Source organism: Leuciscus leuciscus (genome assembly GCF_965113295.1).
Source record: "Leuciscus leuciscus genome assembly, chromosome: 24".
NCBI classification, from domain to species: Eukaryota; Metazoa; Chordata; class Actinopteri; order Cypriniformes; family Leuciscidae; genus Leuciscus; species Leuciscus leuciscus.
In genome coordinates, this window is record NC_138723.1 from 28,757,030 (window position 1) to 28,780,505 (window position 23,476).

General features: G+C 35.4%; 3 protein-coding genes across 3 annotated transcripts in view; all 3 read left to right on the forward strand.

The window, feature by feature from the left end:
* Positions 1 to 488: 488 nt before the first annotated feature.
* nxnl2 (nucleoredoxin like 2) lies at positions 489 to 3,199 on the forward strand. Its single transcript, XM_082158100.1, has 2 exons — positions 489 to 1,211; positions 1,914 to 3,199. The coding sequence occupies exons 1-2, from the start codon at positions 910 to 912 to the stop codon at positions 2,080 to 2,082; spliced, it is 471 nt and encodes a 156-aa protein (XP_082014226.1). The 5' UTR covers positions 489 to 909; the 3' UTR covers positions 2,083 to 3,199.
* A 1,585-nt stretch (positions 3,200 to 4,784) lies between these two features.
* On the forward strand, positions 4,785 to 8,339 carry tfpil (tissue factor pathway inhibitor-like). Its single transcript, XM_082158090.1, has 6 exons — positions 4,785 to 4,942; positions 5,761 to 5,955; positions 6,042 to 6,206; positions 7,457 to 7,525; positions 7,720 to 7,798; positions 7,900 to 8,339. Exons 1-6 carry the CDS (start codon positions 4,873 to 4,875, stop codon positions 7,955 to 7,957), a joined length of 636 nt encoding a protein of 211 aa, XP_082014216.1. The 5' UTR covers positions 4,785 to 4,872; the 3' UTR covers positions 7,958 to 8,339.
* A 2,839-nt stretch (positions 8,340 to 11,178) lies between these two features.
* LOC309489291 (myosin-IIIb) overlaps positions 11,179 to 23,476 on the forward strand; it is a 47,459-nt gene continuing 35,161 nt past the window's right edge. Inside the window, exons 1-6 of the mRNA XM_082157949.1 lie at positions 11,179 to 11,476; positions 11,697 to 11,762; positions 11,863 to 11,993; positions 13,639 to 13,741; positions 20,963 to 21,065; positions 21,207 to 21,363. Coding sequence (XP_082014075.1) covers positions 11,375 to 11,476; positions 11,697 to 11,762; positions 11,863 to 11,993; positions 13,639 to 13,741; positions 20,963 to 21,065; positions 21,207 to 21,363 — 662 coding nt within the window. The 5' untranslated portion in view covers positions 11,179 to 11,374. The remainder of the gene's footprint in view (positions 11,477 to 11,696; positions 11,763 to 11,862; positions 11,994 to 13,638; positions 13,742 to 20,962; positions 21,066 to 21,206; positions 21,364 to 23,476) is intronic.

Consider the following 23,476-nt stretch of genomic DNA (forward strand, 5'->3'; position numbering starts at 1 on the left):
CCCATAAAATATTGTATATTAGAGAATACAAACTCTGATTGTAATGGGTGGAGAGAGCTTTTACCTGAGATTATCATTAATAATTGCTCGGGCATCAACAACACGTTCATCTCAGTTTCTGTTGACTGTCAAATTTGTGTTCAGCAATTAGAAATTAAAATTTATAACAAAAATTAGGAATTTTTTTCTCCATCATAATTAAGTCGTCCCTCCTTGATCCGACTATACAATTAATTCTGTCCATATCTATCCATCTCGTTCTGTCTATATGTCTGTCATATATCTAATCGTATGTCTCACATCAATCCATCTATCTGTCTTTCAATCTATATATATCTCTTTCTATTTATCTGTCAGATAACTATCCATCTCGTTCTGCCTCTCTCTTTCTATCTAAGGAACCAATTTTTTTTTCATAATGAGGATTTCTTACTACGTACGGCTGACAACCTTGCACAGAATCATAACTAGTTTAATCAAATGTCCTTCATAATTAAGTAGGGCGTCACTCTTTGATCCGAATTTACAAATCGGCGAACCCTTATCTCATTAATATTAATTACATAGCGTTGGCGTTACTTGGCAACCACCCAATTTATATTCATGAGCCAAGCCACCTGACCAGCGTCTCCTTACTAACGCAGCTGTCAGCGAATCAGCGGGCGAACGTCCCGTTGCGTTATGAATATTCATGAGTCAACCTCACCATAGTAGGAAGCGGTTTGTAAATACGCGTCCCTGTAACCAAAGCTGTCAAAGGACTCGCTGGAGTGCGCTGGATCGCATCAAACATTGAGCAGAGCTGCTTTTCCGTATGTTAAACCTACTTAAGACACTTTTTACGACACTTTAACAGTAATTTAGGCACTTCTCTCAGGTTACCTGGACGCGCAGCTGAGATCCTCAGCGATGGTCGAGGTGTTTTCAGGAAGAACACTCGTGAATAAAGAGGGAGATCTGGTGGATCCAGAGGAAGCTCTCAGGAATAAAGTGGTCGGCCTGTATTTCTCCGCTGGATGGTGTCCACCCTGCCGAGACTTCACTCCGCTGCTGTGTGATTTCTACACGGAGCTGGTGGAGGAGACCGAGCCTCCTGCACAGTTCGAGATCGTGTTTATATCCTCTGATAAATCCGCTGAAGACATGGTGGAGTATTATCATGACATGCACGGAGACTGGCTGGCTCTGTCCTGGACCGATCCATTTAAACAGTGAGTTGCCATTGCATGAGTTATTGTGTGGTGCCACAGTAAACTTACATTATAGTTCACAGTCTGTCCCGGATAAGAGGTTTAATACACACACACACACACACACACACACACACACACACACACACACACACACACACACACACACACACACACACACACACACACACACTTGGAGGATTATGTTTAAAAATAGACCGTCTGTATAGTTTTCACTACATGTGTGCCATTATTGCACTAATCAGGTCATGGAAATCTGTGAGTATCTGAAAAAGTAATTTAAAAATATTGACATTTCTATAGCATAGTATATAGATAGTCTAAAATATGTTCTGTATATCTCTGAAGAATTGTTTTTAAAAATCCTGACATAATAATAAATGAGTATTTTGACATGACCATGTTTTAGACTTCATATTAATTGAAAGAGTACATGGTATTTGGACTTTTAATAATTTATTTGTCACACTGCAGGATATATTTAAGGAAAAATCTTCATCTATCTGTCCGTAATCATTTTAAATCTGAACATTTTTGTTTGGTCAAAATTATGGTTCCTTTTATTTGAAATAAATCACATTTAAAGCTTTTTCAGACTAAAACAAGCGCATGTTGTCGTTTTACCTGAACTAGCCAGGATCTGTTGATCTGAGGTGTCTGCGTGTGTTTGTGATGCTGACGTGTTTTCTGCTGTTTTCCCAGTGAACTCAAGAAGAGATACAACATCACAGCCTTACCAAAGCTGGTCATCGTGAAGGAGAACGGGCAGGTGATCACGGACAAAGGCCGAAAGCAGATCAGAGATCAGGGTCTGGCGTGCTTCCGGAGCTGGCTCGAGGTGGCCGAGATCTTCCAGAACTTTAAAGCCTAGGAAATCACGTGGAGGTGTTTCCCGAAGCGCACTGAATTCCCAAGGGCTTTATCTCAAACATTTACCTGCAAAAAAAGAGCCAGAACTTTTATATGCAGCTGTGTACAAGAGATTCTTTTCAGGTCAACAATCCACACACTAGTTAAAACTTCCATTCGTGCTACTTAAACGAAGTTGGTAACACTTTACAATAAGTAATTAACATGAACTAACAATGAACAATACTTCTAAAGCACTTAAGTTGACTTGAGAAAGCCAACTTACTGAAATCCTATTTAAACTTATTATTATTCTTTTTCTGAGACTAACATTTCTGACTCTAACTCCTCCTAGAGCTTTAACTCTACATACTCCAAACTCAGGTCAGACTTTCAGACTGTTCTGACTCGAGTGGCTATATCTTTTCAGACTGATTTGATTTTCAGTTTTCTTAAAAATGAATATTAAAAATCAAAAAATCCCATAGACTTTCATTGCAGAATGTTCAAATTGAGCCAAGGCTATGGTGGCCCAGTAGTGCTCAACACAAAAACTCAAATCTAAAATCCATGACACCCTAGACTCAATTAAACTACCTTTCTATGTACTAATAAACTTATCTATCTATCCATCTCTTTCTAACTAATCTATCTTTCTTTCTAACTAATCTATCTTTTTCTTTCTAACTAATCTTTCTTTCTAACTAATCTATCAATCATAATTTAAACTACTTTAAGCTTCTTCAAACTCTCTGGTCCGGCTTTCTCAAGCCAACTTAAAGTTTGTCTCAACAAACTTTTTTTTCTAGTTCATCTTAATTTGACCATTTACTAATCAATTACTAAAATCAAAAGTTATTAATATTATTTAATGGATCTTATCTTTTTATTATCTAATTATGTTAACAAAGATTGCTCACTGTTAATTAATGTTAGGTAATGCATTATTTAATGGAATCTTATTGTAAAGTGTCACCCTGAAGTTTTAATGACTATTATTATTATTATTATTATTATTAAATAGTTTGACTCGTAGTGTATTTCAAATACTTTTGCTAACTTATTTTTTATACAGCTGCTTTTATAAGAATCTATTTATATGAATAAATTTTGGTTAATAAATAAATGCTGTGAATCTATGCATCTTCTCTGATGTTTGTTACTTGAAGAATAGCAGATGTGTACTGGTTCTGTTGTTATGGATCATCTACAAGCTTCCTATTCCTCTGTGTCTCATTAAAACACACAGACGGTCCTTCGAGAGTGTTTTTCCACAGCTCTCAGTTCCCCGTCGGTATCTGTTTTGCTCTCAGTTGCTAAACACGCACTAAACCCATTACTTCAGTATGTCAACACCAACGTGACTAATGGAGGAATACTGTGCAGAGAAATGAGCTGTGGGATTATGATTGCTCATATACCCGACTAAGCTAAGCGTTTGAATTAAGATGTGACATTAAGATGAGACTAATCTGCTATTTCAGGGAATAAAACAATTCATATAGTGAATAATAATGAACTAATACAATACCTGGGTTTAATATAATAAGACCATGCAATACGCACTTACATTTCTTTAAGCATCTGTTTTATGTTATTATATTTTTAAGTAATTGTTGTTTTTTATTTCATTATTTCACTGCTGTGTCATGCCACTTTAATCACTTCTCTATATGTTTTCTGTAGTCACATGTTTTTTGTATGCCTACATGTTAATAATAAATACTGTGAATATTAAATCGTGAGTCATGACCTCTGGACTGGTTTTGCTGTGTCAACGACACAAACGTTAATTTATGGGCAAACGCCATGATAGTTTGACCTGAAACCTTCCTAAGTGAAACTATATCTGTTGCTACAAACAACTTACTATATCAATATTTGAAAGGCTTAAAGGTTTGGAAAGGTAATTAAAACAGTATATATTTATATATATATTTATATTTATACAATATTTTAAATAATAATTTAATATTTATCAATTTATCTTGTTTACCAAAGGTATAGGTATCTGTAGGCCTATAGTAGTTTCTATTGTTTTTTTTTATTGGATTTGTTTAGTTACTTTTATAGTACAAATGTGTATATCTTGTTAATTGAGTTAATTGGGTTTGCAGGAGAAACGAATGGCAAATGAGACCTTTCTTGCCATTCATTTCTATAAAATATATATTTTAAATATATATAAAAAAATGTATAGAGAGTCATAAAAGTATTTATTAAATATTTTATCACAGTTAATACTTTATATATATTAGTGCTGTCAAACCGATTAATCGCAGTTATCACATCTAACATAAAAGTTTGTAAATATGTGTGTGTGTATATACATATACACAGTATGTATATATATGTATGTGTATGTATATACATATGTACGTATGTATATACATGCACAGATTACATACTACATACACACACACGCATATATATATATGCGATTAATCGCGATTAATTGATTTGACAGCACATACATACATACATACAATATATATACATATATATTGTATCACAGATTTTACCTGGCCTAGGCCTAAATAAGTCATTTCTCAGTTTTATGTGCAATCGTGGACAGGTTTGGAGAGAGTTAGATCATTTCATTTGAACGAAACAGTACTATATGAGACCATAAGAGGAGTCATTGTCATGTTTTATGACTGAAACTGGCCTCAATGTAAGAGAAACACACCCTGATCATAAAAACTGAGCTGATAAGAGGGTCTAAAGGACGTGAGCTGAGCTAGTCGGTGCAGAACGAACAACTGCTGGCGGCTAACGAGACGAATTAGAGTCAAATCTGAAAAATAGCACGATGAGAAGATCTACACTGTATGTTCTGATGGTGGTTCTGGGGTTTGGTGGCGTCTCTGCTTTAACAGAGGGTGAGTTCTGACAGACCTGGGATTTTTGTCTTTTCTGGAGTTATTATACAGTGAGCTTGCTTTACAGGAAGTGTCACGGGGGGGAAAGGGTGTAGGATGTACATTAAAACAATTTTCACTCAGAAATTGCTGTTAAATTTCACAAATAATGAAAGAAATGACAAGTAAGATTGAATTAAACGGGAAATTTCGAAATGGAACGATTAAATGTTTTTTTTTTTGTGAAACGTACTTCAATAATCTTTTTTTACAACTTCAAAAAAAAAAATATTTTGACAGTGTATTCTGTATTAAAAGTATTGTATGGTGTTAATAATTCTAATATAGATGATAATTCTTATAGACATCCTGTTGCATGAGTTTGGACACATTTATTCTTAACAGAAAAATTATTTAAGAGCTAGAATTTATTGTTAGTAATACGCATTTGATCAATTTGCAATCAAATTTTATTTTATTTTTATTTTCAAATAGGCCTATGTTTATTTTAATAGGCAAAATATCTATCCTAACCACAACCTATAAACACACTTATCAAAGCCACACATTTTACCATATTTCAATGTAAGTCTAAGGATAATAAGTGTAAACAGGTTTAGGCTTTTAAAACCATTCACAATATGGACACATAAATAATATACTGAAAACAGCTCCGGTTGAGTTGTTTGCGTCCTTGTTTTTTTTTTTTTTTTATATTTAAATTATCATAAAAAAAAAAAAAATCACGCATTTAAGCAAAGGCCTCTAGATAAAAAATTTGTATTTAAATTTTCACATGTGACGTTTCAGGTACACCTTCTGATTTGTGTTTTTCTCAGGCCCACAGTGCACAGACGCCAGAGATGAAGGAAAAGGAACGGAAAAGTTGATGAGATATTTCTATGATTCCAACACACAGTTCTGTATGCCTTTCTTCTACAAAGGAGAAGGCGGGAACAGCAACCGCTTCAAAAGCGATGAAGAGTGCATGAGATCATGTTCTCCACAAGGCGACCAGATCTACCCGGATGACGGTAAAACAATCACCGAGTAAATACCGTATTTGTTGATTTACATGAGTGAAACGATGTTTTATTCTTCTTTCCCTCATGTTTATCAGATACGGCATGTTCTCTGCAAAAAGACGAAGGCACCTGTTTCGCCATCCTCCCAAAGTATTATTATGACAGTGAAGAGAAGAACTGTCGTATGTTCTTATATCGAGGTTGCCAAGGAAACGCAAACCGATTTGATTCCCTAGAGGAGTGCCAGAAGCTGTGTCTCGGTTAGTTCAAGTCTCTTTTCACCGTTTTTTCATTTATAATCCCAAAATGTTGTTGAAATTACACTCACTTGAAGAGATTTCATAGGTTATGGATACGGTTATAGATTAGGAGGAAACTGCAGCTTTACCGAACTCAACGGCTCTGAAATAAACGAAACGCTATTGGCTATTTACAAAAAAGGGGGAGGAGCTGTTCGATATAAAGAAAAAACGTGAAAATATTGTGAAAAGTAATTTACTCCTGTGATCAAAGCTGAATTTTCAGCATCATTACTCCAGTCTTGAGTGTCACATGATCCTTCAGAAATCATTCTAATATGATGATTTGATGCTCAAGAAACATTTTTGATTATTATCAATGTTGAAAACAGTTATTTTAAATTGTAACAATATTTCACAATATTTTTATTACTGTTTTTTTTTAATCAAATAAATGCAGCCTTGGTGAGCATAAAAGGCTTCTTTTAAAAACATAAAAAAATCTTACCGATCCCAAACTGTTTGAACAGTAGTGTATGTATAGCATATATATATATATATATATATAGAAGATAAGATACTGTTCTGTAAGTTCTCTTTGTGACACAAGTTCTTTCACATCAACTGATGCAAGTCACTGAAACTGATAAAGCATAATTTTTTATGTTAAATAAACACATCGAGCCACAGAGAAAAAGAGGATGTCATAAACATCACTACTATACAATGAACTGAAGTAAACTGGGAAGTCTAAATGTGAAAATAGTGATCAGATTTCAGCAAGGATGCATTCAGTCGATCAAAAGTGACAGTATATACATTTATAACCTTACTAAATAAATGCTGTTCTTTTGAAGTTTCTATTCGTCAAAGAATCTAGAAATATGAAGCTGCACAACTGTTTTCATCATATGATAACAATCATAAATGCGTTTTGAGCAGCAAATCATCATATTAGAGTGATTTCTGAAGGATCATGTGACACTGAAGACTGGAGTAATGATGCTGAAAATTCAGCTTTGATCACAGGAGTAAATGACATTTTACAATATATTCACATAGAAAACAGTTCTTTTAAATTGTAATAATAAAAAAAAAAAAAAAAAAAACATTTACTGTATTTGGTCACATAAATGCAGCTTTTGTGAACATAAGAGTGTTCTTTGAAAACAGACGCAGGCCTACACAGTGTATGTTGATCTGTTGTCCACCAGAGGTCAGTCTGCTCAGACTATCCTGATCTCACTGACTGTGTGAATGTGTTTTTCCAGCGAAATCCGGACGGCTGATGGGAGCTGCGGATCTGCCAAACCTGGATGAGAAGAAGGGTGCTAGTGCAGGTACAGTCACTATATATGTTATATATATATATATAGTATATATAACTATATATATAATTGTTATGGTTGCTTCTGTTGTGATTTGGCATAAAAGGGCTGTTGATGTTTCATTTTTAATATGTTTAAATTGCATCAATGAACTTTTATTGAAATGTCCATAAACACATTATTATTGTGTATATTTCCTCTCTCAGGGCTGATCGTGGGTGTTTTGGGCGGGATTGTGTTTGTTGGTGCTCTTATTTCTGCTATTGTGATGTTTGTGCTTCATAAGTAAGTATGAAGTGATGGAGGTGTGAACAGCAATAAGTCATTTAAAGTCATTTTAACCATGATTGAGAGTGTCTCTGAAATATTTATTTTCACTCATATAGGAAAAGCAAGAAAGCAGAAAGGAAGCCAGTGCCGACATCTGATATTGAAATGAAATAGATCTTTGTTCACAACATGTATCTGTAAATATGTTGTTAGTGCTTTTATACCCCTTATACTAGTCATGTTAGAGAAGTAACAGAACAATTGGGCTTAACTGATATATATATATATATGTAGTGTCCATGATAACTTTTTTGTTTTTTGACTAGAAGAGTTCAGCAGTTACATATAAAAGCAATCCACCTGTTTTGTTTCATATGACAATAGATATCTGATGTTTGAGTTTCACAAATGTACCTGATCAAATGTACTGTACTTAAGATGATGTATGATGTAACCAAAAAATGGCCTTTCTGTGTTCTATACTGTTTTTTTTAATGAGAAATTGATTTAATACAATAAATCAAGACCAAAAAAAAAGTTACTGTATTTTTCCCTGTATTTTAGTTTAAAACATTATTGTGCAAATAGCTATAGAATACATAGTATCGAAAATAGCTTTAGTATTTATATATACTAAAGCTATTTTATAAAAATAAAATAAAAATTCTTACTGACCCCAAAAACTTTTGAATGGTAGTGTATATATATATATATATATATATATATATATATATATATATATATATATATATATATATACACACTACCGTTCAAAAGTTTGGGGTCAGTAAGAATTTTTATTTTATTTTTGGGGGAAATAAATAAAATAAATCAATACTTTTATTCATCAAGGATGAGTTAAACTGATCAAAAGTGACAGTAAAGACATTTGTATTGTTAGAAAATATTCTATTTTAAATAAATGCTGTTATTTTGAACTTTCTATTCATCAAAGAATTTTGAACAAAATTTGTACACAACTGTTTTCAACATTGATAATAATAATGAATGTTTCTTGAGCATCAAATCATCATATTAGAACGATTTCTGAAGGATCATGTGACACTGAAGACTGGAGTAATGATGCTGAAAATGGGAATATCACAGGAATAAATTACAGTTTAAAATATATTAAAATAGGAAACAGTCATTTTAAATTGTCAAAATATTTCACAATATTACTGTTTTTTAATTTTTAATTTTTTTTTATCAAATGCAGCCTTGGTGAGCAGAAAATACTTCTTTTAAAAACATAAAAAAATCTTACTGATCCCAAACTTTTGAACTTTAGTGTGTATATATATATGTGTGTGTGTGTGTGTGTGTGTGTGTGTGTGTGTGTGTGTGTGTGTGTGTGTGTGTGTGTGTGTGTGTGTGTGTGTGTGTGTGTGTGTGTGTGTGTGTGTGTGTGTGTGTGTGTATGTATTATATCATTTATTTTAAAATTGTGCATGTTTAAAGATGCAGATGGTGAATCAGTGCAAATATACAGTATATATATATAAGAAAATACACAGTAACAGTATACAAAAAGTTATTTGGTAGTAAATGATGTAGAAATGACAGTGCAAATACCATGATAAAGAGACTGCATTAATTCAAGTGTAATTTAGGCCAGGTCATTTATTTTGGTCACATGTGAAGGCCTGTGACATCATTCACAACATTCAGAGAGGAACTGCCTAATTTTTTCCACTGAGCTGTCAATCACATGACAGATACTGTGAAGTTGTAAGAATCATAAACCATATTGCATAACTGAGATGAGTGTGACTGACCCATAATATAGACCAGATAATGACGTGTGGATCAAATAGCAAAGTTAGAAATCTCCCACTGAATAAATCATTGATCCCCATCTTAATATCCTGATTATCAACCAAAACAATGTTTTCTCCTTCTTAATGTTTTGAATTTAACTGCAGTGTTATTTTAGTATTGGCTATGTTTATAGCATTTATTAATATTGAATTCGCTTTTAATTTAACATTTTTCATTTCTTTTTTAAAGTTTTTTTTACTTTTTTAAAGCTTTTGTCATTTTTATTAGTATTTAGTATTTTTATTAGTATTAGTTTTATTAGTATTTATAAAGCACAATAAAAACAACAGTAGTTGACCACTGTGCTGTACAAAACCATGCAAAAAAATGACCTTCTTCAAAATATCTTCTTTTGTGTTCAGCAGAACAGAGAAATTCATACAGGTTTGAAACAACTTGAGGACATGGAAGCTTGTTTCCGCCACAGAATAAATAAAAAGTAAAAGATAATTGCAACTTTTTATCTTGCAATTCTGACTTTTTTTTACTTAAACGATATAAAGTTGGAATTGCAAGTTATAAAGTCAGAATTGCGTGATATAAAGTCGCAATTGCGGGAAATAAAGATTTAAACTCGCAATTCAGATTTTTTTTCTCGCAATTCTGAAAAAAAGTAGGAATTGCGAGAAAAAAGTCTGAATTGCGAGTTTATATCTTTATTTCTCGCAATTGCGACTTTATATCACGCAATTCAGAAAAAAAGTCAGAATTGCAAGATATAAACTCGCAATTCAGACTTTTTTTTTTACAATTCCGTCTCTTTTTTCTCGCAATTTTGACTTCTTTTCTCATAATTAGGGTTAGAGGTAGGCTTGGTCGCGTGATATAAAGTCTCATGAAGTAAAAACGTTACTGATAGAATGTTTTTTCATAACATTGACATTCAGTGTTACCTGAGTGACACCTTAATATATGGACAACTGCTTTGAAGATACTTTTTGGAGCTCAGCACAGCCCCAGTCCCCATCCACTTTAATCGTAGGGCTATGGAAATGAGCAGTGTCATCATTCTGCTAATTATCTCCATTTGTGTTGATAGAAAGAAACGATAAGAGAAGGATTGATTAAATGATGGTGGACTTTTAGGTGTTGAACCCTTTTCACATTTCTGGGTTTCTCAGAATCGGATGTCGTCATAGTTGGGTAAACTAGGTAAACTGGTCGTAAATGGCTGTTGGGTAAACGGTCGTAGTGGTAACACCCTCACAGCAGCGTTAACTATTTTTTTTTTTTTTTTTTATATATGATGGAAAGGTAATAAAATACAAAGTGTATAGTGATAAATATACATCATTAAAAAAAGGAAAATATAAAAAACGTTGCAGGATTTACGATGCTGATGATGACGACCGTTAAAACGCGTCATTACAGTCTTTGAAAAGGGTCCATGATATTGCGAGGAAAGGGTTAATGAGAGTCTGTCTATTAAGATGAGGGCGGGGAGAGAGAGAGACTCAAGCAGCATGTAGAGAGAGAGAGAGAGAGAGAGAGAGAGAGAGAGAGAGAGAGAGAGAGAGAGAGAGAGAGAGAGAGAGAGAGAGAGAGACTCAAGCAGCGTTTAGAGAGAGAGAGAGAGAGAGAGTCAAGCAGCGTTTAAAGAGAGAGCGAGAGAGACGCGCGCGTGCGCGCACACACACAGAATCAACTGAATCAGCCACTGCTGAAGTGAGCGACCAACCAACCGTGGATATAAACACGAGCTGTTCTTTTGTCATGCGAGACGGAAAGATTTGACAGTTAGAAGCTGACGTACAGTATTAGAGACGAAATATGGAGGCAAACCTGCCTGAAGATCTGGCGAATCTGTCAGAGCTGGACGAGAAAAGTTTGCTGGAGGTTTTGACTGGACGTTTTACACAGAACCTAATCTATGTGAGTAAAATACTCAACTGAAAAGACCTGTGTAAAGTGTGAGGTAAACCAGCTGTGTTCAAGGTTTATCATCTAGAGATTATAAAACAATGAGCTCTTGTTCTCTGGGACAGTTGTTGTTCACCCACTGTATGTAAATGCTGCTGCCTGAACCTCATTTACGATCATTCTAACGTTAACTGATTAACTGAATTAATATGTATTTTTTATGTATTTACAGACCTATATAGGAGACATCTTGGTGGCTATTAACCCATTTAAATATCTTTCAATCTATGAAAAACAGGTAAGAATGTGTTTCCTTGGCTTATATAGATGAAAACACAGTAGAAAACATGTTTAAATTGAATAATTGAACTGATATTTTGACTCCAATCCATTTGCAGGTGTCTGAGCGGTATAAGTGCCATGAGAAGAAGTCTTTGCCCCCTCATATATTTGCTGTGGCGGATCGAGCTTATCAGTCCATGTTGGGACGTCTGGCCACGGGACCCCAAAACCAGTGTATCGTGATCAGGTTTGTGTTGCAATTAATTCACCAAAACCAATGCTTTCTCCAGGAAAGGTTTCAGTTATTCTATATGGTCGTATGGTGACGCGTGTCAGTACAGTATGAAATTCCTTGCCCAGTCATGTTTGTTTTCATCCCATTAGACATGCAGAGACACGAACATACATTTTTGGCATATCAAATAAGGCTCCTCGTGTCTGTTTCATTTGTAAACACAAGCAGAAATGTTATCGGCATGCTGTTATTGTACAAACTTGGGTTAGGGTTTATTTTGAGACTCAGAAAGTTTTCAGGCACACCCTTCAGCCTGTTTGACTTGAGTAACTTTAACACTTATTCAGATTTGGGAGTTAATCAAACTCCATCAGTCAAACAAATCTGTCCTGTATAACCTCTGAACGTCACAACCTTCAGACTTTGCCTAATCATCATTCTAAGTTTGTCTTGTCGAAATAGTTTCAGTTTCGTCCCGTATGATACTCACCTTGAAAGTTTCAGATGGATATTTGTTCTCACTATAACTCAATAGTATGGATGATAGCTGTACTCGTTACTGTATCCGGTATCATATTTAAGGTTTTTCCTGCGTACAGCCTTCCTCCGAGAGTCTGCACTGCTCCTTTACCATTAGAGTAGTCGGCTTAATGTATTTTTCAGAAATGGAGCCTCATGGTTGATTTCTCAGATGCATTCTGTGCATTGATTGGGAACGGGGCAGTGCTAAAGACAAAAAGGTTGATATTCACAGTCTCTAGGAAACAGAATTTCTCTGATTACGTAAACCATAAACCCTCAACCCTCAATAGAGCTCAATGGTGTCGTCACCCCTAGTGACCATACAGCCGTCCATGAATGAGACCAGTACCAGTGGAGGGAGGCTGATAGTCTCCCAGACAACAGGGAAAGAATGCCTCTTATACATACAATGACAAGGCAAGACATAAAAAACAGCCGTAGAAGAATGCTTGTTTCATTAGTTATTAATAACGCTGCTATATTTGGAAAGCAGTTATTGTAGCTCCCCAGATTGTGATTATTTGGATGTAAATTGACAAAAATATTGATTACTTCCAGGTTTTAGTTTGTGGGTGAATCTCCTACAAACTGTCAAGAACGTGTCTGGATCATATATATATATATATATGTATATGTGTGTGTGTGTATATATATGTGTATACATGTATTTATTTATATTTAATTAATTTAATTAATTTATATATATGTATTTGTGTGTGTATGTCTTTTTTACACACACACACACACACACACACACACACACACACACACACACACACACACGTGTATATATATATAATATATATATATATATATATATAAATAAATAAAATTATTCTGTGTATATAAATGTGTTTATGTCATGGTTTTTGTTACTAAATTTAATTTATGTTACTGTAAAAAAAAAAATCTTGAGAATTGTAAGTCAAACCAAAACATCAGTATGTGTTGCAGTATTGAGAATTTGAAATTCTTAAATAACATGATTCAATAAAGTCAAAATCTTTTCATTTTGTCTATGTATTTCTTTGCTCATGTATCTAGAGTTACCCTTTTGTAAGACTGTCCAATGGCACTAGCCTTTGTAACACCATTATACTAACAGTTTAACACGCTGTATCTGTTTGTCCCGCAGTGGTGAGAGCGGCGCGGGTAAGACCGAGAGCACCAAACTGCTTCTGAGACACATCATGGAGCTGTGCAAGGCCAACTCTCAGCTGGAGCAGCAGATCCTGCAGGTAAGTCCTGTCAGGTGCATCTGCCAGCATTCATTTGAATAAAGCCACCAGGTTTGCACAGATACATCAACGAGACGTGATGCGTGTTGAGATTTCCCGCTGCGTTCAGGTGGTCGGGTGTTTGATTTACAGAGAGGAAGTTGAAACTGCACCCCACCCTGCTTGGTGTGTATGTGTTTTAAAGACACATGTGGTTTCTGACATATTCAAATGGTGGGTACATGGGGTGTGTTTAATTTGTTTGCTATAATGTGTTTTTGGGAATGGCTTAAAGAGTCCATGAAATCAGAGATTTGTGGCTTTCAGTCCATGTTCATTATCGCTCATGTGTATGCTAGTGTGCTCCTAAAAGTTGACAATTATGATTTGACCATTGTTGATTTTGTTTTTTAAATATATATACATTTTCTTTTTATAGCTTAGACAGCAGGGTGGCCAATATAAAGTCTATATGATTTCACACGGTTTAATTTAAATGAAATAAATGCGTATTTGCTGAAGCTGACGAGATGAGAACGTATTATAGCCTTTGCTTTTCTATTACTAATAATCGAAAAGAAAACGCTATAAAACTTTTTCGCATACTGTTGACTTTCTTTGTTTAACAGCTCTGTCCAATAATTTATTAGACAGAATTGTTAAACAAAAGCCAGTAAACGTAAGTTATACGAGGAATGGACGCTCGGAAGATTTCAAAATAAAAGTCCCACACGCTGTCAAATTAAAAGCTTCTGACACATCAGCCGAGCAAAAAACGTATCGGCTGATACCAATAATCGGCCTTGACACTTAGGCTGTTTTATCTGATCAAATGCATACATATACTTATAGTAGCAAATTAGGTTATTTTAGGCTAGCGACTATTTATTATAATTTTTTTAGGAACAAGCTCTTTGATATGTCCTTCTCAAACTTTGTACATAAATACTCAAGCGGTTTCATATGGGTGCGACTGTAATATATTCTGACCGTCTGTCTGTAATTTGAGGTCTCGGGTTGGTTTGAGGAACAGATGTTCACGTTTTTGTGTTATTTCTGTTTGTTCCTTCATCAAAATGCAGTTTTTCCTGGTTCGGTTTAGTGTTGTGATATGATATCATCTTTTGTTTTGATCCTTCTGATCCTCCCTTTATAGGTCTTACCTGATACTATAAAACACATTTCCTTGTTGTCATGCTCACAATGAATTTTATATCTGCCACTCACACTGCGTCAATGTACACATTACAAAACATCCAGTTTCCATTGCACATGTCATGTATTTCTGGTTTCAACAGCAGGTTGTCTAATTTGTCGATTACACAATATCTTTTGGTTTGATTGGTCGAAAAACACCAGATGTAAACTAAGATAGATAACAATAGAAGTTTCTCGTGTTGCTTCAGATCATTGAAATGGAATGAATTTGCTGACATTATTGTGAGATGCACTTTCAGGAAGTGAAATGTCTAGTTCTTAAAAGGTTACACACATCATATCCAGTTCTTGACACACTTGACTTTTTTTATATAGCACAATTTATGATGAAATGAAAAAGTTTTAGAGTGAGTTTTGAGAAACTTTCGGAACAAATGACTGTACAAGTGTCTTCTGTAATCTCATGATGATTCTTGAGAAAATTCATCATGGCTGGTTATTTTCAAACCCCACAAATAACACATATTGATATATGTTAGGCAGTTCTTAGTCTTTATAGTTAGTTACCATAATTGTTGTTTTTTTACGGCCACCCCTCGTATATTTTCCCTGCATGTTCATGATCTTTGTCTGCAGAACCAGCGGAGAGAGTGAGAAATATGGCATTGTTTTACCCTGGAGTGTTTAATGTGCAGTCAAATGCAATTTAACACAGTAGATCTACTTTACATAAGTTTACATAGATCTACCACTTACATAAACAAATTAATGTTGTCAGAATGCTTTAGGTTTTGACTATGGCAACCTTAAATTGTCCAGGAACGTTAGTACAATGTTCTTAAAGACGTTCTACGAATGTTGGCTTCTTGTTGAAAACGTTTTATCTCTAGACTGTACCGTTTGCGTTATTTGAACGTTATAAACAATCATTGTGGGAACTATTAAAGGTTTTGGCACTCATAACAAACTATTTTGTACAGTCATTGTGAAAATGCTTATGCTAATAATACTAAAACATAAGGATGCTCTGTTAACTGTTAACATTTAAGTGTTTCCTAAATGCTTCATTCGTCTGCCATTGGTCAGACAAATAGGTAGTTGATTAAGCCAAGATTTTGACATGTCTGAGCACTGACTGCCAAAGTGTTCACAAAGGTTCCCAAGCCTTTACAAATGTGTATTAACATTTTCCCTTGTCTCACAGAACTCTCAGTTAGACCGGATGTCTGGGGGAGTTCAGAGAGACATCTGAGAAGTTTAGGAAGTGACCTTGACTCTAGAGAATTACATCAGCCAGAATGGTTCATCCGCCAATGTGATTGAGGAAAATCTTGCTGTGATATTACCCGATCAAGGTGTGATGCACTTTGACCCCCGTTTGCGCATGGAGCTGGCGATCTTTGCTCAGTGTGACTTCTCTTTTTTTGCACATATGCTTCCTTGTAACACATTTCAACATCCTGTCCCTAGAATGTGTGAGGTGCTTTAAGGCTTAAGACTCGTATCTTGAAGAATATTTTCTGTTTTCATACTGTATGTTTGCATGGAGGCGTGTGTGTGTGTTTGTGTGCAAACTTTGTTCTCGCCTCCTAAAGTGGACTAACTAGTTTTAGGATCTCCAGAACAAAGCAGAGATTCAGCAGTCAAGATTCCCAGTTTTCTTTTGCTTTTGGTTCATGGCCAAAGTTGTCAAAATGGTCCCAGAGGAAAGTCTTATTGCTCTTTCATAGATCAGAATAATTAATTATGAATAAAATTGTTCTCAGGTAAAATTAATCCTAAAATTCCTAACTAAAAACAAAATTAAAAACAAATGAGTCAATAGTTGACATACAAGAGTTTAGAACTATAAAATCAAAAGATCATTTGCTCCTGGAAGAATTTGATGTTTAAAGGGAACACAGTTTAAAGGGTTAGTTCACCCAAAAATGCCTAAGCAACTACCAGTTTCAAGGCCCAGAAAGGTAGTAAAGACATCATTAAAGTAATCCATGTGACTCCAGTGGTATAACCTCAATTTTATGAAGTGACGCGAGTGTTTTGTTTGTTCAGAAAAACATAATTTACCACTTTATTTTAGGGCTGGGAATCTATATAAAAAAAAAAAAACGAATTAATTGCACAATTTGCTGTAATTAATTGCATTTCCCGCAAGCTTGTAATCATCAATATTTAAACTTAGAATCACCTAATTAAATTAAACAACACAGGGGAAAAAAAGGAACAGAAAATAGCCCTGTATTAAAATAATATTAAACATCAATATATCAATATATTATTCTTTTTCAATAATCAATCAATGTAATCAATTTAACAGATTTTTTTATTTTTTTATTTTTTTTATTATCAAAATAAAATATAGTCCTACAAAGCTATTATTACCAGAGCAGGTCATTTTACCATTGTTGCCCAGCATGACTATACCAGCTCAGCAATTGAAGTCTACTACTGAGAAATTTCTCGTTATTTGAGCGGACTTTGCTTTTCCAGTGCGTGATCGGTACATAATTGGAGCTTTTGGGCCGTTAAGGACAGAGCAGAACGCGCAGCGCAAACACGGAGCAGAGAGCGCGCCGACACACACACACACACACACACACACACACACACACACACACACACACACACACACACACACACACACACACACACAAACACGGAGCGGAACATTGAGCAGAGAGCGCGCCGACACTCACTCACTCACTCACTCACTCACTCACGGAACGGAACGGAGAGCGCAGCGCACACACGGAGCGGAACATTGAGCAGAGAGCGCGCTGACACACACACACACACACACACTCACACACACGGAACGGAGAGCCGGCGCACACACGGAACGGAAAAGACCCGCTCATGAAAGCTGCGCGAGAATGAAACCTGATCGCCGAACACGGAGGGGCGGGGCGGCATATTTTCAGCCTTTTCAATAGCAGCCGCAACAGGAAATCATTCAAACGAGGCAAAAAAAAAAAGTGCTGCGCTATTTTTTTTTACGCGTTAAACATCTAAAATGAATCGCAAAGATTAACACGTTAATTCCCCCAGCCCTACTTTATTTACAAAATATTAGTCTCCGAAACGCATTCACACGACAGCGTCTACTCTCGTGTCAACGCAACTCGCATGTGTCGTAGTGCTCTCGTGAACGTGCGTTGGAGATTCATATTTCGTAAATAAAAGGGGTAAATCATTTATTTTGCGTCACTTCATATATTGATGTTAAACCACTGGAGTCACATGGATTACTTTAATGATGTCTTGACTACCTTTCTGGGCCTTGAAATTGGTAGTTGCGTAGGCTGTCAATGGAAGGATAGAAAGCTCTCAAATTTCATCAAAAAGATCTTCATTTGTGTTCTGAAGATGAACGAAAGTCTTATGGGTTTGGATCGTGTTGTTGATTTTCCCTACGTACCTGGGGGGAGTCTCCAGTCGACACCCAAGCGTCTACAGTCAACACTAATAATATTTGTACTCTAGCACTGCGTCCACAGTCGACAACTGGCTTTGAGTCGGACGACGTCTCGAACACTATCACTTGTGAATTGTAAGATCTCTAGCGTCTGTGCAGCAAAGATCAAACAGACTCCAGCATTAGCCCTTGAATATGCTTTAATTAATCGGCCGGGAGTTTTCATGACAATCTCAGAGAATTTCAGCTTCATCAAAAATACAACAGTTCATACTACTTGTGATCATTGTGTCAGTTTTCTCGTAGTTGATTGGTTCAATTTGTGCAAAACAGCATCCACCCACACACTCTATTACTGGCAAAGAAAATGTAGATGTTAGAATCGTCTGAGTCAGAAAAATCATCAAAATCATGGGGTTGGTAATTCAGTGTCATTTCATCCTCGATTACTCAATATATCATGATGATGCTATTAAATGTAGAATAACTAGTCTAGCCAGGATATCTTTAGAGTTTCCAATCTTATTGAGACAACAACCTTGCCCAAAAAATACTGCTGATACATAATTCTTTTCAAATGTTAAATGTTAGGCCTGTAAAGAGAAAGAAATGTTAGGTTATGATTAGTTTTTTTAAATTCCCACTACAAACGACATGAGGGTGAGTAATTATTTTTAAGGGGAACTATCCCTTTAAGACTCATTTATCAATCTAACATAGAAAAGATGAAATCACCTTATGACCGGGTTCACGTGTGATTTATGAAACATTCTTATGCTGCCAATCCCATCGTATGAATGATTGTACGTTGATGAATGTGGCGGCTGAAAACAATCATCATTTGAATATCACACCCCTAAAAATTCACGGTTTAAAAGCCTTGTTTACAACTTGGGAGAAACGTAACACGGGCAAGAAGAGGAAGAAATCTTATGAAAGAGAAATTGATCTAACTCCAAAAAAACTGTTAACCTGCAAACAATTATATTAATTTATATGTATATTCAATACCGGTAAATAAAACGTATCGTTTAGTAACATTATAAACACTATAAACGAGGCTATTTTCTCCTCACTCCACAACAAATTCTTCAAATTTAATGGTATTCAGAACAGAACAAGAATGAAAAATAAGTACCGGTAGCTGTAAATTATATGTTAAACTAAAATAAACTGTGCGATCAGTTGGATTTAAGAAAATAAAGAAAACAAATACAATGCGTTAGTGTGTCACAAAAACGAGCGTAGCTTATACTACTTTTATATACTTTTTATACTACTTTTTATTTTATTTTATTTTTTTATCTGTTAATTAATTAAGTGAAATATATTGTGAAATCCTATTTATTTTATTTCCTTTTATATAGGACTAGTTAATTTTATTGTGTTTTTATTCTGCGCTGCAGGTGCGTGATGTGACGGTGTGAGTCCTCATGTTCTGTTGTTAATGCTGCTAGCTAAACCCCTGGAAAAAAAACATTTGTGGTGTTTTTAATGGGTCATAGACACCCTTCTATAATTTTAATTTGACATAATCTAGTCGTTTAACGTTTAATGATCGATTAATGAACTTCAGGAAAATAATCTAAATGAAGAAAATGCTCTCATTACAATTCTCCGCCAGATTTATGCTTCACGCAAATTCATGCTAATTCAAAAACTTGCGTACGTGAGCTGAGACCTGGGGCCGGTTTCACAAAGATAGACTTTGACTATGGCTTAGATATAGTAGATAGTCAGACTTCAGATAGACATCTAAATCAGACCGTTGCACAAAGCACTTAAGACTCTGACTATCTTAAGTAGGACTACACTGCAATGCATTCTGGGTAAAATAAGACATGGCGGATCGAGTAAGCGCATTCAACCGCTCAGTGCAGTTTACCCCATCGGAAAATATGTGTTTGTTGGAGGAGTATAACAGTTACAAGGACATTTTACTTGGGAAAATTAGCAGAGAATGTAGAAGAAACAAGAAGAAATGTTTCATTTGGAAAAAGATTGCTACGCCAGTTAACAGCGTTAATCCGACCGCTGAGCGGAGTGTTAAAGACGTACAGAAAAGATACAAAAACATGGTACGAGATGCCAAAAAATATATATTTAAGAGGAAATATTCCCTTCTCACAGCTCTCTCCATAACGTCGTCAGCAAACCACAAATTATGAGCCATTTCCCCTTTTCTTTTGGCTGTTTGTAATGTAACTGATTGTTACTGCTGGTCGCCAAGGTAACAGAGTCTTAGACCTAAGTTAGCCTGGGGGGAAGGTGTCTAATTTGTTTGGTCTAAATTAAGTCAGTCTTTATTTTTGTGAAACAAGTCTAAAATTTGACCCCTGACGTGAGATTTGATCACAGCCACTGCTCGCGTCCATATTAATAAATGCCTAGTTTTGTGTGGAAATAGCTGTATGCCCAGCTTTCTGTCATATTTTTTAATTTTTATAATTTTTTTATAAATGAGGCCCCCAATGTTCCTCAACAGTATTTACACGCTCTTACATTTTTGGTAAGAAAACTATGGAAAAACAAAACAAATGAAAGCATGAGAATTGATGTTGTGACCAAAACGTAGACATTCTCCCAAACAACTTTTTTTTTGGTGCATTTGTTATTTTTTTCTGTTTCGATTCTGCCTAACATGAGTGTGTCTGATTGTGTTGAAATAGGTGAATCCACTTCTCGAGGCCTTTGGAAATGCTCAGACGGTCATGAATGACAACAGCAGTCGCTTCGGGAAATATATCCAGCTTCGCTTCCAGAACTCTTCAGGTTTGTAAAAAGATAACACACTTCTCTCTGACCGTAATGGATCATATAACTTGGTAGCTTCCGCTGGGTGTGTTTCTTTACCAATAAATCAATTCAGTATTCTTCGATTGAACATTAACTTGAATTTTGTTGTGTTTGTAGTCAAAGGGGCCAAAATCAACGAGTACCTCCTGGAGAAATCCCGTGTGGTTCACCAGGACGAGGGTGAGCAGAACTTCCACATCTTCTACTTTATGTTGGCGGGCATTTCCATTGAGGATAAAGAGATATATGGCCTCCTGGATCCTACGCACTACCGGTGAGTCATCTGTGATGTCATGCATTCTTGAAAACGGGATCAGCAACATTGTTTACGATGCATGTCATAGATTAGCATTTTATCCATGGTTCAGTTTATTGGAGGTGTGTCACACGCTCTTACTGAACTATTTGTCACGGACGGCATGTTCCTAGTACAGTGTTCATTGTGTAAAAGGTCGATACAAAAACATTGTCAGATGATACTTAGATCTGATTGGATGAGCCAGGTTTGAAGCTACATAAGGTTGTGCGTTAGAGTGGAAAGGATTCAAATATAAATGTTTACATTTTAGACCGTTTTTAAAGCTATTTTAGCTTATAAATTGTATTAAATGTAACTTTCCATTTGTGTTGGAGGTCAGATATGCCCCCTATTGTTTTTTTATGCAAAACTATGACAAAAAAGTCATGTTTTTACATAAAACCTCTATAGTAGCTTGTCAGAGACTAAAAATATATCAAATATGAGAAGTTATGAACTCATATTGTGTTTAAGGTTCAATTTAACTCAAATATACACAAAATAAAAACTTTTTTTGTTTTTTATTGTTTTGACTATTTTCACACTGATGTGCAAATGAATACAACTTAGTATATATAGGAATTTTAATTGGTCTTGGTTTAAAGGCATAATTTGTAAGATTTTTGTATTAAAATATCCTACTAGCACAATGTTATATAGTTTGGTTGACTTGTGTACTTGTATTATCCCTAATGTTTCCAATAATGTTTAAATCCAGAGAAATCAGCTATTTTAACCATTCGTGTCCGTGTCATTGCGTCTTCTGTCAGTGACATCATATCCGCATCACACCCCGATTTTCTGTAGAAACCATGGAAAGACCAAAGACGCTTTAATATATTCTGTTTTATTAGACGGGTGAGCAACTGTTCGGATACCTTTATCGACAGAAAAATAATCATTGTTATATAGCTCAACAAGTTTAGTCTCATTTGAACAATGTTTGAATCTCACAAGTTTCACAAGTTTGAATCTCTTATTTTCTTGATTTACTATCAACATGTTTGTACCCAAAAAGTTAATCAGATATCACTATTTTGTGATAGTATAATCAGAAAGAGCTTTATTTGTAGTTACAGTAATACAGGATTTTCTCCAAAATACAATAAACTTTTAAATTAATTGATGTTTAGCGGCACAAGTTAATCATGTTTTATTAATATGATATTCCAATATCAGTCTAGGCCGGGGGTCGGCAACCCGCGGCTCTAGAGCCACATGCGGCTCTTAAGCGCCGCCCTAGTGGCTCCCTGGAGCTTTTTAAAAAATATGAAAATGGAAAAAATATTTTTTGTTTTAATATAATTTCTGTAGGAGGAAAAACATGACAAACATTCTTAACCCTTTCGCACGTACTATCGCATCGGTGTGATCAGAACAGTCAGTGCATGACGTGACCAACTGCTAAATTCAAATGTGCTTTCGCGCGTTGGCTGGCGCTGAGCCAGAGACAGGCGCGCTCAGAGCTGTCATATATCACAACTTTTCAGTGTTTTCAACCACATAATGTTTATTTTAGGTTTCAGACATATAAGTACTAAAAAAACAATACATTTAGAGTTTGTAAAATACACACTGCATGTTAAAGGAAGAGGCAATAATCCTTTCCATTATAATTAGACACGTTTTATTCATATCAGATATACATTGTGTAAGTAACTTTAAAGTTTACTCTATTCTTCTCCCAGTTCACCAGCCACTTACTTTGATGTATTTCGGGAGAAGTGGATGAATTCACGTGTTGTAAATCCAACAGATCCGATTCTCTGAACTGCGTCTGCGGCACAAACTAAGATGGCAGCGCATACAGCTCAACTAACGCGATCGTTATAAAGGTGTTTAAACAACAAAACACTTCCACTTGCATATATTTGACAATCGGAATATCAGATATTTCATGCCATATCTAACAAATGTGTGAATATTTTGAATAAAAAGGAAAAATGACATAAAAGCAGATCATCATTCATTCAGCTCTGTTGTTGCTGCGGTGTGTCACGTGACACGCAATGACGCGTCACCTTGGAAACCATAAAGTGACACATTCTAAATAACGGTCGCCTTGAAAAACTCACGCTGGGGGGGTCAG

What these genes read in the sequence shown, in the direction of transcription:
- nxnl2 (XM_082158100.1), top strand. Translation starts at nt 910, where the DNA reads ATGGTCGAGGTGTTTTCAGGAAGAACACTCGTGAATAAAGAGGGAGAT. An exon ending in TGGACCGATCCATTTAAACA is followed by an intron (nt 1,212 to 1,913) that starts GTGAGTTGCCAT and finishes CTGTTTTCCCAG; the next exon opens with TGAACTCAAGAAGAGATACA.
- tfpil (XM_082158090.1), top strand. Translation starts at nt 4,873, where the DNA reads ATGAGAAGATCTACACTGTATGTTCTGATGGTGGTTCTGGGGTTTGGT. An exon ending in CCAGATCTACCCGGATGACG is followed by an intron (nt 5,956 to 6,041) that starts GTAAAACAATCA and finishes CATGTTTATCAG; the next exon opens with ATACGGCATGTTCTCTGCAA. An exon ending in GAAGAAGGGTGCTAGTGCAG is followed by an intron (nt 7,526 to 7,719) that starts GTACAGTCACTA and finishes TTCCTCTCTCAG; the next exon opens with GGCTGATCGTGGGTGTTTTG.